General features: G+C 40.1%; 1 protein-coding gene across 3 annotated transcripts in view; it reads right to left on the minus strand.

Annotated features, from left to right (window-relative positions):
• Window positions 1-5,410: 5,410 nt before the first annotated feature.
• The window catches only part of LOC137341587 (ATP-binding cassette sub-family D member 2-like), a 77,234-nt gene continuing 68,134 nt past the window's right edge, over window positions 5,411-14,510 (minus strand). For 2 of the 3 annotated variants that reach the window (XM_068004813.1, XM_068004815.1), the window contains 2 exons: window positions 9,573-9,698; window positions 5,411-7,654 (listed from right to left, as the gene is read on the minus strand). In XM_068004813.1, coding sequence (XP_067860914.1) covers window positions 7,444-7,654; window positions 9,573-9,698 — 337 coding nt within the window. In that variant the 3' untranslated portion in view covers window positions 5,411-7,443. Of the gene's footprint in view, window positions 7,655-9,572; window positions 9,699-14,510 lie in introns of those variants that run through there. The other variant, XM_068004814.1, reaches the window with a different exon arrangement.

Consider the following 14,510-nt stretch of genomic DNA (forward strand, 5'->3'; position numbering starts at 1 on the left):
TCCACGATGCCATTGTTAGCATTCTGGACATCCTCCCTGCAGCCTTCATCCTTATCGTCACAGGTATCAAGGACATTGTACCTGTTGGTTAGGATTAGTGTCTGCGGGACCTCCTGCTCTACCTCCGAGGTTCCCACTACCCTGCTGACTAACAGTCACACACTCCCCTTCCTGCACCTGTGCTTTCCTCTGTGGTGTGACTGTACTCTGGAGAAAACAATCTAGATATTCCTCCCCCTCCCTTATGTGTCGGAGTGTCTCTAACTCGCACTGCAGCTCGAAGACTCTGAGCTGGAGTGTCTCAAGCCAGAGACATTTACTGCAGATGTAGCAATCCAGGACAGTCTCAATGTCCATAAATTCCCACATATTACAGTCCTACCGTACAGTCTGTATTGCCATTCCTAGTTTTTATTTATTTATTATCCATAGTTTATTTCCAGGACTGTTGAATCATTTGAGATCTAGGTTATATTTAGTAAATGCATCTAGCTTGATTTCGGAATAATTAGTAATTATTTAATCTTTTTTCATTTTATGTATTTTTTTAAATTTAAGTTTTAAAAGTTGATAATTAGTTTATAGTCCCTTGGTTTAAATCATTTAGCACCTCCATCCCCCTTTGCACCTAATTCCCACACTCACCAAATTCCCAGTTGAAAGTCTTCACTCTGTTAGCAATTCACTGCATTAGAAGTTCACTCTCTATCCTTACCAGCCTCTGTGCTCAAGCTCATTTGCTGTAATTAATTTAATTCTTTAGCTCCCGTCTATCATAAAAATAAACATGAGAGCCACCAGCAGCAGGCAGTACTTGAAGCAAGGGTAAATATGTGAAGTGCCGCACTAGATCACAACTCTTATTTGAATAACAAAGCTATGCTTCAAACCAAAATGAGCGGATCTGGTTTGAAAGGAGTAATGCTTGGTGGCTTTCCAATGCAATTTAAAAATAAATGTTAAATAGCAAAATGTATGTCAATTTGGGAAGCAGCATAGAGTTGCTTACAGTATAGGAGTTTCTATGCAGTACAAGCTGTGTTAACAGCTAGGAGATACAAGACAGGTGCTGCAGCCCCAATGCTGATAATAGAGTATAATTACAGTAAAAAGTTTACATAGGCAATTTCAATTATAAGCGTGGACATAGGGATTTGTAATGGGGAAAGGTGACAACAACTTGCATTTATATAGCATCTTTAAAGTAGTAAAATGTCTCAAGGTGCTTCACAGGAGCTGTTGGCTAGGGGCTGCAGTAACCTGAGACATCAGCTGCTGACACACAGGCAAGAGCAACTTTTAAACTGAAGTAACCTGAGTTCAGTCGCTGGCCTGAACCGGTTTGAATTAGCTAAGTTTTGTGAAAGAAAAAGGAGATGTGATAAGACACAAGACCTTATTTAGAAAAGGAATAATGAGGTAATGCTACCTAAGTCCTTGGGACAGAGCCAATGAGGAGAAGACACAGGCTAGGCGAGCAAGCCTAAACCAAAGGGAGAGAGACAGCACAGCTTGAAGAGATAAGATTCGGAATAAGAATGAAGAATCTGGGGCGTGGAGCCAGAGCGAAAGCTCTGGAGACCAACCATCGCGGAAGTGGAAGAACCTATGTCAGGGACGTATATTCTGTGACCACTCAGGGAGTGTCAGAGAAACCTCGAAAGAGAGTGAAGACTCCGAAGACCAACCATCGCGGAAGTGGAAGAACCTACGTCAGGGACGTAGAGACGACGTCGAGAGAAGGAGAGAACAGAATGCCTGGCCAGCGGCAGCTCACCTTTTCGGGTATTATCCTTTATATTCTGTGACCACTCAGGGAGTGTCAGAGAAACCTAGAGGGTGTGCGTTTAGATCCTAGTTTGGGTATAAAACTGTATAACCTGGTGCAAACTGCATGTCTATATCTAACCAGACGAAAAAGCTATATGTATATGATCTAATGGCATGAATAAAGCGAATTGAGAGTTAAGAGAGAATTGACTCTTCTCCTCTTTGTACTAAGCCAATAACCGTAACCGGTGACCTCTGGTCAACAGAGCATTATCAAACAAAATTTGACACCGAGCCACATAAGTAGGTATTAGGACAGGTGACCAAAGGTTTGGTCAGAGGTAGGTTTTAAGGAGTACCCTAAAGGAGGAGGCGCAGAGAGGTTTAGGAGGGAATTCCAGAGCCTAGGGCCTAGGCAGCTGAAGTCACGGCCGCCAATGGTAGAGTGAAGAAAATTGGCGATGCGCAAGAGGCCAGAATTGGAGGAGCGCAGAGATCTTGGAGGGTTGCAGGGCTGGAGGAGGTAACAGATAGGAAGGGGTGAGGTCATGGAATGTTTGAAAGCAAGAATGAGAATTTTAAAATCGAGGTGATACCAGATGGGGAGCTAATATAGGTCAGCGAGCACAGGGGTGATGTTTGAATGCGACCTGGTGCGAGTTAGGATATGGGCAGCAGAGTTTTGTGTAAACTCAAGTTATGGAGGATGCAAAGTGGGACACCAACCAGAAGACCATTGGAATAGTCAAGTCTAGAGGTAACAAAGGCATGGATGAGGGTCTCAGCGGATGAGTTGAGGCTGGGCAGTGTTATAGAGGTGAAAATAGGTGGTCTTGTGATGAGAGCATATGGGGTCGGAAGCTCAGTTCAGGGTCAAATAGGATGCCAAGGTTGCGAACAGTCTGGTTTAGCCTCAGACAGTGGCCGGAGGAGGGATGGAGTCAGCGACCAGGGAACGGGTCACAGGAAGTAAGGTTTTGTCGACAGCAAATGCACACAGATGTACGATCTTATGTCAAGCTCGTGGCATGATACACGGAAGCCAAGGCCAAATCTAGTATTCAAGCCAAGCAGGTTAGAAGATGATGGGTTAGCTAGACCCATGTGGGAGATGAGGTTGGGGGCTTCGGGGGAGACTGGATGGAGAGACAGGAAGATGATGATGGGAGGAGAGGGATCAATGGAAGACACTGAAGGAGTGTATATTGCTTTCCTCTCATTGGGGTAACCATATTTAACCCACCGCCTCCCCGCCCAGCAAACCGGCTTCCTGGCCTTAACAAAATAGTTGCAAAAAATATTTACTTCAAGTTCATTAGTCAGAGAGCAATATTGCTGCAATGACACACCATCTCTCAGATGGAACAGTGAAAGCAGCCATAGTTCATGATTCCCATGTGCCAACAATGGACAGAAGGAAAGCAAAGATGGAGTGAAGCTTTTGCTATGACCAAATTTATTATCAAACTTACCAGTCGTATCTTGAAGCAGCACTTCACTGATTTGGGGGCAGTCATACATTATGATACAGCCTTCCCCCATCCAGAATAATGCTGGTCTGCTGCATGCTCCATAAATTAGCCCCGAAAGATGCCTTAGTAAGCAGCTCGATGATCAGGAGGATGAAATTGCCATTGGGGAATTGGCAGTGATACTAGCAATGCAGCAAGACCGGTGTGCCAGCTACAAGTTTCAGATGACTAGGGATGCCATAGCTATATGATCAAAGGAGCAAATAACATCTAGAGTAACAACTCAATTTCATGCTGTTCTTCAAATACCATCTATTGCTAAATCCTATATTGCAACAAAAAAAAATACTGAGCACAATGGTCAAGTCAAGTGCAGTTCACCTATTCCCTCCATTACATTTTGAATGTTGACAACTGGAGTGGGCACAGTGTTGCCCCCCTCTTGCTTGTGCTTTCAGATATGTGGTACCTAATCTGCCAATCCATTGTGGGAGGAATTGGCTGGCTGCAGGGTTTCAGGGACAGCTTGCTGGGATTCTTATGGCCATAGATTTCTTTGAGCTCTACATTGCAAGGGCCCTGTGTGAGTCAGTCACATCCACGACTATGGTGGTGGACTACTTTCAGCCATCTCTTTCCATTTCTGGTGTTTCGGGAGAGGGGGGAGTTGGGGAGCAATGATCGCTCCCAGGAATTGTGCCTCCTCTCCCTGGCTGCTTGCAGTAAGGCTAGCAGCACCTGAACTATAAAAATGGCTTCCTCAGTCTGTAACACTATATTCTACAATAATTTTGTTGACTAAAATTTGGCTTTATCTTCCTACTGCAATTTGAAGTACTTAACTGCTTCCTAATTGTAGTTCACATCTGATTAAGAGAATTGTGATTTACCCTCTTCGAAGATCTGGTAGAAATATTCAACCAGTTAAAAGGCAGCAGCTTTGGAATATTTAAAGTATCAACCTTGGCTCGTTGGTAGCACTCGTCACCTCAGAAGGTTATGGGTTCAAGCCCCACTTGAGACCTGAGCATATAATCCAAGCTGACACTTCAGTGCAATAATGAAGGGGCGCTGTACTGTCAGAGGTGCTATCTTTCGGATGAGACTTTAAACTGAGGCTCTGTCTGCCCTCCGAGGTGGACGTAAAAAATCCCAAGGCACTATTCGAAGAAGGGCTGGTGTCCAGGCCAATGTTTATCCCTCAATCAACATCACTAAAACACAAATTATCTCGTCATTATCTCATTGCTGTTTGCGGGATCTCGCTGTGCACAAATTAGCTGTCGTGTGTGCAACAACAGTGACTACTTCAAAAGTACATAATTGGCTGTAAAGTCTTTGGGGGTCCTGAGGTCGTAAAAGGCACTGTGTTAATGCAAGTTCTTTCCTTGCTTTTATTTACTTCAAAGCTCACAATCCTTCCTTTATAGTAAAAATTGTAGAAATAAAAATTAATGCTGATTCATAAGTTTTAATACTTGTAATATAACAATGAATCTATTATGTTATCCAAAATACAATACACGTGATGCATTTACATAGATTAAATAAAACAGCAATTTAAAAGTCAAAACAGCGTTTCACATTCATTTGAGGTAAATTTTCGATTCATTTCGATTCTTTGCACTGTTTGAACTGCTCAAGATATTCCTCCTGAAGATGTATACAAGCCAAACTGTACTCAGATTGAAGCATTAATCCCAAACAGTACAAAACAGAAGTTGAATAAAGTGGTATTTCAGGTATACTGAAATTTGGCAGTGTACATATATTGCCTCTGTTGGTAAACTGTGTAATATATTGAAAATACACTCTACTGCACTCCAGCACTGTATCTCTGCTTGTTTATCCAATTCTCTTACCAGCTCTAAGACATTTCGAAGAGTCTGGCAAATATTAGCTGACAGGAGCAGAATACAGAAAACTCATTTGAGATGCTCCAGCTAGCTCTGACTTCGTTCTACTACAAATGTATTTCAAATCATCAACTTCCATCATAGCTTTACTACATCTGTCAACAGTAAATGGGCCTTGATAAAATGAATAACTTCTCATTGTAGTCTTTCTTTTCAACTGACAAAAATACCAAGTTTTGGGGCACAATTCCCAAACTTGCATTTTGGTATTCTGTCAGTTATACCAGAATTACCACCTCAAAAATTACAGACTTACAAAACAGGCAGTTTATTGTAATTTTTTCTCAGTCACAATATAAAATGCAATTAATTTGTAATTACAAAGCTCTTTCAAAACCCTACAAGAAGAAACGGCCGTACTCGTTTCACACGCACATGCTTTTTTTGTGTCACATCCTGGTCCAGCCATATGAATATTTTGTTGTTGGAGTTACTATACCATTATTTTTACAGAAATACATGATTTGAGTTATTCATTACTGTAAGATTACATGCATCATGCAAAAGACACATTTTAGAATACTAAGCTGGGGCTGAGGTACTGTAGTATGATTGGTTAGACTAGCATGATACTTTTAGAAAACCAATATTTTACAGTATATAAGCACATGCAGTTGAAAGCAGATTATTCCTGGCAATTTCTGATGAAAGACAACAGTCCCAAGAATAAAACTGTCCATTTTTTTTACACTTATGCAAAATTTATCATGATATATAAATTACCAGTTTATTTAGAAGTCAATCTTTCTTACACAAAACTCTAAGAAATGATAATGGACCACTGACATTTTAACACAGATAATAAAAATACAACTTCAAACTCAACACCTTTTTGTTAAATCTAAAAACAAATAGAAAGGACACCCAGGAGCTCTGGCAGTACTGTTCTGGTTGCCATTTATAGCTTACAAGTGTAAATACTGGCTTCGATTGTCATTTAAGCTCTAATTTTCCTCAGTGCACAAGTTCCATATACTCTAGATGGAACACTTTGTAACAGCAGAATTTTCTGTCTCAGGAGAGGTGCATTGGAAACAGGACCAGTCCTGCACCATAGAAGCATACCTCCAGTTGGCCAAACAGCTGTAAAATCTATAGTCCAAACCATTCTGATGGGGAAGGAACAAATGGGGTTAAATAAAAACTCCTAAAAAGAACTATTTAATTCAGTGCTTCAGTTCTCCAAAGAATTTAAAATAGTAAACAATATAAAAACTTGGCATCCCAGTGCAAGTAGAGAGTACAATGTGAAGAATACCAAGTACTTAGAGAAAACAAATTCTGTTTAGAAGAGTTTGGGCTCAGATCTAAATAGGTTCTAATCTATTCATAAAAGCTTTTGAAAAGAACAAGGTGAATTCAGGCACTGTCTTTTTAAAACCACATTATTAGGCTGCTCAGTGGTAAAATGCAGATATAACTAATACAAAGAATACTTCCTTTGTTGTAGCAAAAGTTGTATATTTTATATTAATTGATATTATAGTACTTATTAGTATTTAAGGTACAGAAGCCTATACTAAGTCATTTTTATTTTAAAAAAATATAAAGAGTGTGGGTGTTGGATCTTGTTTAATATGGAATCAGAGTAAGCATAAATTGGTAATTGGGAACTGCAAGAAATGCAGAGCAGTGTTTAGTAATGTGGAGTGCTGTAGTAGTTGCAAATAGGGAACAGTTCATGCTGTAAGCATGGTCAGCATTCTAGAGCTTATACTGTAGGGATCCATTCATTATTTCATTAAAAAAAATCATATGTATACACAAGAACCCCCCTCCCCCCAAAACAATAAGTTCTCAATCAAAAAAATACTGTTTGAGGTTGTCGCAAAGGAACTGGGCAGAGTGCTGAAGATGGTGGTGGTGTGGCATCATCCTTGTCAAAAATCTAGGCTGGCCACTTGCTGTATCAGATGACACCAGATGCTACACTTTGTTAACACAAAATAAGGCTCATTCATCTTCTCAATTTGGACAGAGCCTTCAATTACATTCACAGAAAGGGAACCAATTCTTTATAGAAAGTGTAAAATCTAGTTTCCTCTTAACATCCATAATATTTTTAAGCAAATGCTTTCAAAATGACTACTAGATGCTAATATTTCAATAATGTAAACTTTAAAAAAAATTAACATATTATAGTATTCTAAAGGAATGATAAGATTATAATATGTAAAAATTAAGTGTTATTGATTCTTAATAAATAGGAAATTCTGCTTTGTTTGCCTCATGCAATATTTTTGTAGCTCTTCTTGCCACATTATTCACATTCATCGTCAATGTCATCATTCTTCAATTCCAGTGGTTCTGAGCACAGAGTCTTCTCCCAAAATCCTGCACAGTTCATTCAGTCGCTGTTGCATTTGAGGGACTCCAGCCAGTTGAGACTCAAGTCTCTGCTTTTCCTCAGCCAGTGAAAGTCGAGTAGCAGTGTCCAACTGTTCAAATCGCCAACCACCCTCCCCATCAAACTGTAACAAGTGCGTGTGGTACTTCCTACAAAAATAAATCAAATTAACCTTACAAGAATTCCTCCCATTCGACAAATACTGAAACTTCTGGATAAAAATAATGCACTGGATCTATTTTTTTTCTGCTGATCTGCACCATGGCAATTTATTTTGAAAATGTGTATCAGTTTCCTCTACATCATTTCAGTAATTCAACAATAGCCACTTGTATTTCTAAAGCGCTCTCACATTCAGGAAGAAGTCTCAATAGCTTTCAGCAGCTATCATCGAAGAAATGATAATATCAATACAAGTCGATTACCTATAGCATTGCTCACTGAAAACATTGTATCTCATCCTGTTAATTTGGTGGATGTTGTACACATGGATTTTCAGAAAGCATTTGATAAGGTGCCACATGAAACACAATGCAAAATTTAAAGCAAATATTATTAAAAAGAATGTAGCAGCATAGATAGATAACATTTATATGGAAGAAAAGCAGACAGAAGGGGTAAACGGATGCTCTTTGGATTGGCAGCATGTGTGTAAATGGTGTTTCTTGGGGGTCTGTGGTGGGTGCTGTTTTCTTTCCGATTTATATAAATGATTTGTACATTGGCACAAGAGGAGTGATATTGGAGCTTGCTGATACCAAATTAGGAATTATGGCACACCATGAGGAAGATGCAGGAGGACACTTTTATAATCGTGCAGGTCGTGGAATTGAACAGAGGTTGTTCAGGAGCCTCTGCAGCATGTGGAAAAGAAAGCAGGATATTGGTCCTGGGGTAAGTCAAGGGGGATGGTAAGCAGAGAAGGTCATGGCCTGGGAAGAAGTGGGCGGCTTGCATCTGGAAGCACGTGAGGAGAGATAAGGGAGCATTCAGCAATGTTAAGGCTATGGCCTGGTACCAATAGCAGGATGGTCTGCAGCATCGAAGTACACAGGATGGGTGGAGTATCGAGAAATGTGGAGAGAAGGCTGGGGTACGGAGCTTGGGAGCACTCAGTGAGGGAAAGGCTGGTTCCTGTAAGGATTTGTGGGAATATTGGGGTCTATTTACTTAACACTTCAAAAATGAAATTTATTGTTGATTTACTGGAACTTTTTGCCAGTACTTGTTCTCTTGTATTTTGTAAAATTATAAAAAGTTAGGGCAGATCTTTTCAAACCTTTCTGTTGGGTGCTTCCTACAAATATTGACACACTCCTGGACAACCAAATTCCAAGCACTGTCAGCTACCCAAAGTAATTTATTGCTTTCATTGCAGAAAAGAAATAATATCCTAGTAAATCAACAAATAGAGAAAAATATAGACATTTGATATGATAGACCTGAGTCACAGGATTATAACTTTCAATAACAGACACCATCAACATAATTAAATGGACTTCCAGTAGGTAAATTCATATAGACATACACATTTGATGTGTATGCGGTGTGGAATTGAATCGACCTGCTTTTTAATTTCCATTCCCTCAAATGTACATTCACTTAAGGATGTTTCCTAAAACAAATTCATACTGAACATTTATATTTTATTTACAGTACAGGTATTGACTTTTATTGACTCAACAGATCCCATATGACTCACAATTTGTAACTTCAACTAAGTCAAATAAATCACCTAAGGTTATGACGACAATTAAAAGGCTGCATTTTAGTATTACATTTTCAACGCATGAAAATATGTGAAAATGGTAGGAATATATTCTGATTCCTATTAATATGCTTAACTATTTCTCAAAATCTGATATCTTTATCCAGGTCTGAAAGACTGAAATATTATATCAAGATAAATTTAATTCCTTCCTCCATTACAGTACTATTGTAGAGCTGAATCCTGCAACTAGATTCTGGTGGCAAATTTTGTAGTAGGGGAAAATATTTGAGTGCAACAGGCCAGAGTAAGCACACAACATTTTTGATTACAACATTTGTAAGGAGGCAGGTACTCACCATAGAGATGGCCTGTGAGTAATAGAAAGCAATGAGATCCCTGAATCCGTTGCAGTCTGAAATATCTTGCCTTCAACATCAATGCTTACAGCACTTGTGCATTCATCGAGCAATGCATATTTTGGTCTAAACAAACACATTAAATAAACTTAGTAAAATACCAAAACACTGGTACATTTGCAATAATGTATATATGAGCCTTTTGAAAATTGTAGGGCATGAATCTTTTTTGAATTAAACTGCAACTTATAACAATTTACCCAGATCTGGCACAAAATGAGGACAAATTTCACACAAGATGATCAATTTGAAGAAATCCAATATTCAAATAATAAATTCCACAGCAGACAAACTGTAGCAAGAATTGGACATTCAGTTGTAAATTCCTTTATCATTTAACACACGTGAATTGAGAAGCAATGTTTTTTTTAAAGATAATTATTTCACTGCTGGTACTATTATGAAACAGATGTTTCACTTGATTCTCAGACAATCACATCAGCTGTCCTCCTGCTTGTCGGAGCACAAGCCTGACTTCTCTTTCATAGTTACGTTTCCTTGTCTTTCACACTCGACCTTACTAATCTCTTAACTAATTTGTCACCTTTCATCTCAATACAACTGTACCTCTCCACTTCACTACTCTCTTTCACCCCCTACCTCTACCTTCTGCCATTTTCCTTATGGGCCCATACCACTCCATCTCGCCATCTGATCCAGCTAAAAACAAATTTGGGTGTGGTCACTGTCAATCCACTGCAAATATCCAGTCACTGTAAAGCTGTTAAGAAACCTAATTATGTACAAGGATGCACTGAATACAAGTTTAAGCAAGTTATCCTAGTCTTGTATAGATCACTGTAATGTCACATTTGAAATATTTATGTAGTTTTGAACATTCTGCCTGCCAAACATCATGAATGAACTGGAAAGGGTTCCAAATTGAGGAAGGACGAACACAACGTACTTACTTTCATTGCAGAAAATAAGGTTAAGAAGGAAACTTGATCCAGGTCTTTAAAATGCTGAAAACCATAGATAATGGAGTTGCTAGCAGGTTATTTAACTTGGAATGTGAGCACAAAATTAGACAATGCAAGTATAAAATTAACAAGCCCCAAGAGGAGATATTAATGAGATTCCCCCTCCAATTAATTCCATGCAACAGAAGCACCCAATAAAGGCAATACATGCTGTGTCAATTATCGTCTTTAAAGGAAAGAGATGGATGAATATTGGGCTAGAAATGGGATTGTGCACTGTAAGTCAGATATAAATCGAATGTAGTGTGCAACACGATATATTACCTAGCTTGCAGGGTCTTCATTCTTTTAATGCTATATACATCCAGCACACCACCGTAGCAGTGCAACCTAACTTGGAAGTTCTGAGGAAAACAAATGCTGACCACACACATGAAATGTTGTCATGGTGATGCAGATGTACGATGGTGCACATAGTTGCCTGCTTCTACATCATCAAAAAAAACCCAAGACCTGCATCATTCCACCAGGTAATTTTGAGCTGTAGCTAAACTAAAATAAGCTAACCAATTAATACTAACACTCCAAAAAGGGCTGGTGGGATGGATGGACAGGATCATCTTTTAAGGAATAAAGATCCCATCACAAACTGTATCCCTGCAAAGTGGATGGGTAGGATCCTGGTGTGTAGAAGCCCCTGTACTCCAGCTGTGTGGACCAACCTGTCAAATGCATTGTGCTTTCCGTTAAATCCAGACAATAATCAATCTACCCTAGTAGGTGGCTCATAATAGTCCATATAGAATCTGCTACCCCATAGGTGGCATGGTGATAGGGCAACTCAAGGTGTTAATGTAACATCACAGGGTCAAGTCCATGAAAGTGTCCACTATGCTTCAAACTTTGGCTACCAGGTGGCTATGCAGCAATGCTTCTACTGGATTCCAAAGGATTAATTAATGACAAGTGTAGGTTGACTACTTAATGGAGTAAGTAAAGATCTATTAATTAACTTTTAATCCAACAAATTATCACTACCCAGCATGCCCTTGCCATGAGTAGAGATCGGGGTGGATCACCCCCTCCCCACGACTGACCAACAAAAAAAAATGGGGCCTGGTAGATCGCAAGGCCCTCTGACAGAAAACAACCTCTCAAACCACTCTGAACTGAATAGATATGCGTCTCCCCCCACTCATCTGCTGAGGCTGTTCTTTGCATCAACAAGACCAAATCAAGTCTCAACACAGAATGTTATAAATTGGATAGCCAAGTGGTGAAGGATAGAATACTAGAGCCCGGTCTTCAGTTGCTTGCAAGCCTTTATTCAGAGATCCCACTTACTTGCATACACATACACACCCCCTGGATAGGTGCTCATATAAAAAGGATACAAGAGAGTCTCCAATTGACATAGGTCACCTGAATACAATTAATACTAATTGATATAAATCACATGACATAATTAACATGGAAGGCCCACTCCCTTCCCCCTCAAAAGGGATAATCGTTCCTGATGACAGAACCCCTCCCCCCCACCAATTGAGATGACAATTAAGCCAGTAACATGGAAGACTCACCCTTTGTGCCCCAACTGACAGTAACATCGGGGCATAGAGGAAGGCAGGGAAGCTCACCATCCTGGCCTCCCCAACCCCAAGTCTTTGCACTATAGGAAATGAATAACTGCTGAGATTTTCTAAATTGCTCTATGGGAGAGTCATACTAACAGGGCTCAGCAAGTGTTTACATAATGGAAACAACATTTCAGTTCTGACCCATATGGCATTATCCCAATGATGGGACAATTTCTTGACACAAATGAAACTAAAAAGCAGTCTTTGGAAAACACTTCAGTTGAGTCCTAAGGATCACCTTGCTAAAATGGCATTCTACAATAAGGGCGTTCAGTTCACTAACTCTGCAAGCTAAACTAATGTCAAGAACAATGCAGCTTTCCCTGGAAAAATAAACTTAAAATCACTTGTTAGAAGAGGTTCAAAAATAGGAACCGGTCAAGAATTAAATTAAGGTTCTGTGTGGAAAGCATTGAGCACCTAACTGGGCACAATTTCCAAACAGCTTACGTAAAACAGGGCCCCTAAAAACCCAAGATGGGTCATTAAAGACTGAAATAGGTGCTACAAATACCCAAATAAAATAAGATTTTAAACCAAGTTTGAAAAGATGCTGGCGATACTATAGAATATGTAGGGCATTACTTGAGATAGGACTAATCGAATTGGAAGAACAGCATTGCACAAACTTTTTACATTTTTCATTTTAATCTTTAATAACAGATGCTCTTCATGAACTAATGAAGGAATCACTGGGGATGGAATATATGCAGGTTTGGATGTAATATTTGTCCTCCACCTGTGGGAGAAGATCTCTCCAATGAGAAAGAAGGATCATGTCTCTGCTAACTGCTACAATGTGTGAGAAACTATGATGTGTCACCTGTCACTTTGTCTGATCATATCTTTTGAACTACACATGGGATTACATGGGGTAAGTGCAAACAAACATACCTTCATTACGAGCAGAACGAGGTCACCCAGTGGCCAGCATGACTTCACCTCTGAACTCAAAGAGAGACACCAGTGCTGATCGCTGTCTAAAGGGGAAAATTTGTCTATCTCCCAATGCCTTGGACAGCATCATCTTCCACTTGTGAGGGTGAATTGGGAGATAAGCAATTGCCTCTATATTTACCCCATGCAATTCTGACCACAGAAAGCAATTTCAAAGTCCAGACACCAGTATTTGAGTAGGACTGTGTCTTGATAAAAGAAGTGGGCGCAACTTCCTCCCTTCCTGTTGAAGTAGCAAACTACTGTAGTATTATCTGACCAAATGTAAACCAATTTGACTTATACAATGAAAGTTTTCTAAGGCTTGCCTTACTGCCTTTAGTTCTAATGAATTGATGTTGGAGGACCGCTCTATTACCTATTTGTCCTAAGTTCCCTTGCAAATGACAACCCTATCCTGTCATCTGCTACCACTGTCAACGGTGGGGAAGGCTAGTACAAGGGATTACCATCCTATGACGTGTGGAGGATGCTGAATGAAGAAGAACTATGGTCTCTGAGCTGCGAGGCCATGATCAACAACAACACAGGATGTAAGGTTGGAAAGATACGAGAGAGATATTCTTGATTTACCTTTGGGAACAAACAAAGGGGAGGAACAAACTATGCATAATCTTTTCTCAGATTAAATGGATTGTTTTAAACTTGCTTATATCCTTTAGAAGCATTTCTGTCTATGGTGTTCAAATTAAAGGGGAGATGGTTAGACTCTCTCTTGTTGGAGATGGTCATTGCCTGGCACTTGTCTGCTGCGAATGTTATTTGCCACTTATCAGCCCAAGCCTGGATGTTGTCCAGGCCTTGCTGCAAGCAGGCACAGACCGCTTCATTATCTGAGGGGTTGCAAATGGAACTGAACACTGTGCAATCAATAGCAAACATCCCCATTTCTGACCTTATGATGGAGGGAAGGTCATTGATGCAGCAGCTGAAGATGGTTGGGCCTAGGACACTGCCCTGAGGAACTCCTGCAGCAATATCCTGGCCTCCAACAACCACTACCATCTTCCTTTGTGCTAGGTATGACTCCAGCCACTGGAGAGTTTCCCCCCTGATTCCTATTGACTTCAATTTTCTAGAGCTCCTTGATGCCACATTTGGTCAAATGCTGCCTTGATGTCAAGGGCAGTCACTCTCACCTCACCTCTGGAATTCAGCTCTTTTGTCCATGTTTGGACCAAAGCTGTAATGATGTCTGGAGCCGAGTGGTCCTGGCGGAACCCAAACTGAGCATCGGTGAGCAGATTATTGGTGAGTAAGTGCCACTTGATAGCACTGTCGATGACACCTTCCATCACTTTGCTGATGATTGAGGGTAGACTGATGGGGCGGTAATTGGCCGGATTGGGTTTGTCCTGCTT

This window comes from Heptranchias perlo, chromosome 24 (assembly GCF_035084215.1).
Source record: "Heptranchias perlo isolate sHepPer1 chromosome 24, sHepPer1.hap1, whole genome shotgun sequence".
In the NCBI taxonomy this organism is placed as follows: Eukaryota; Metazoa; Chordata; class Chondrichthyes; order Hexanchiformes; family Hexanchidae; genus Heptranchias; species Heptranchias perlo.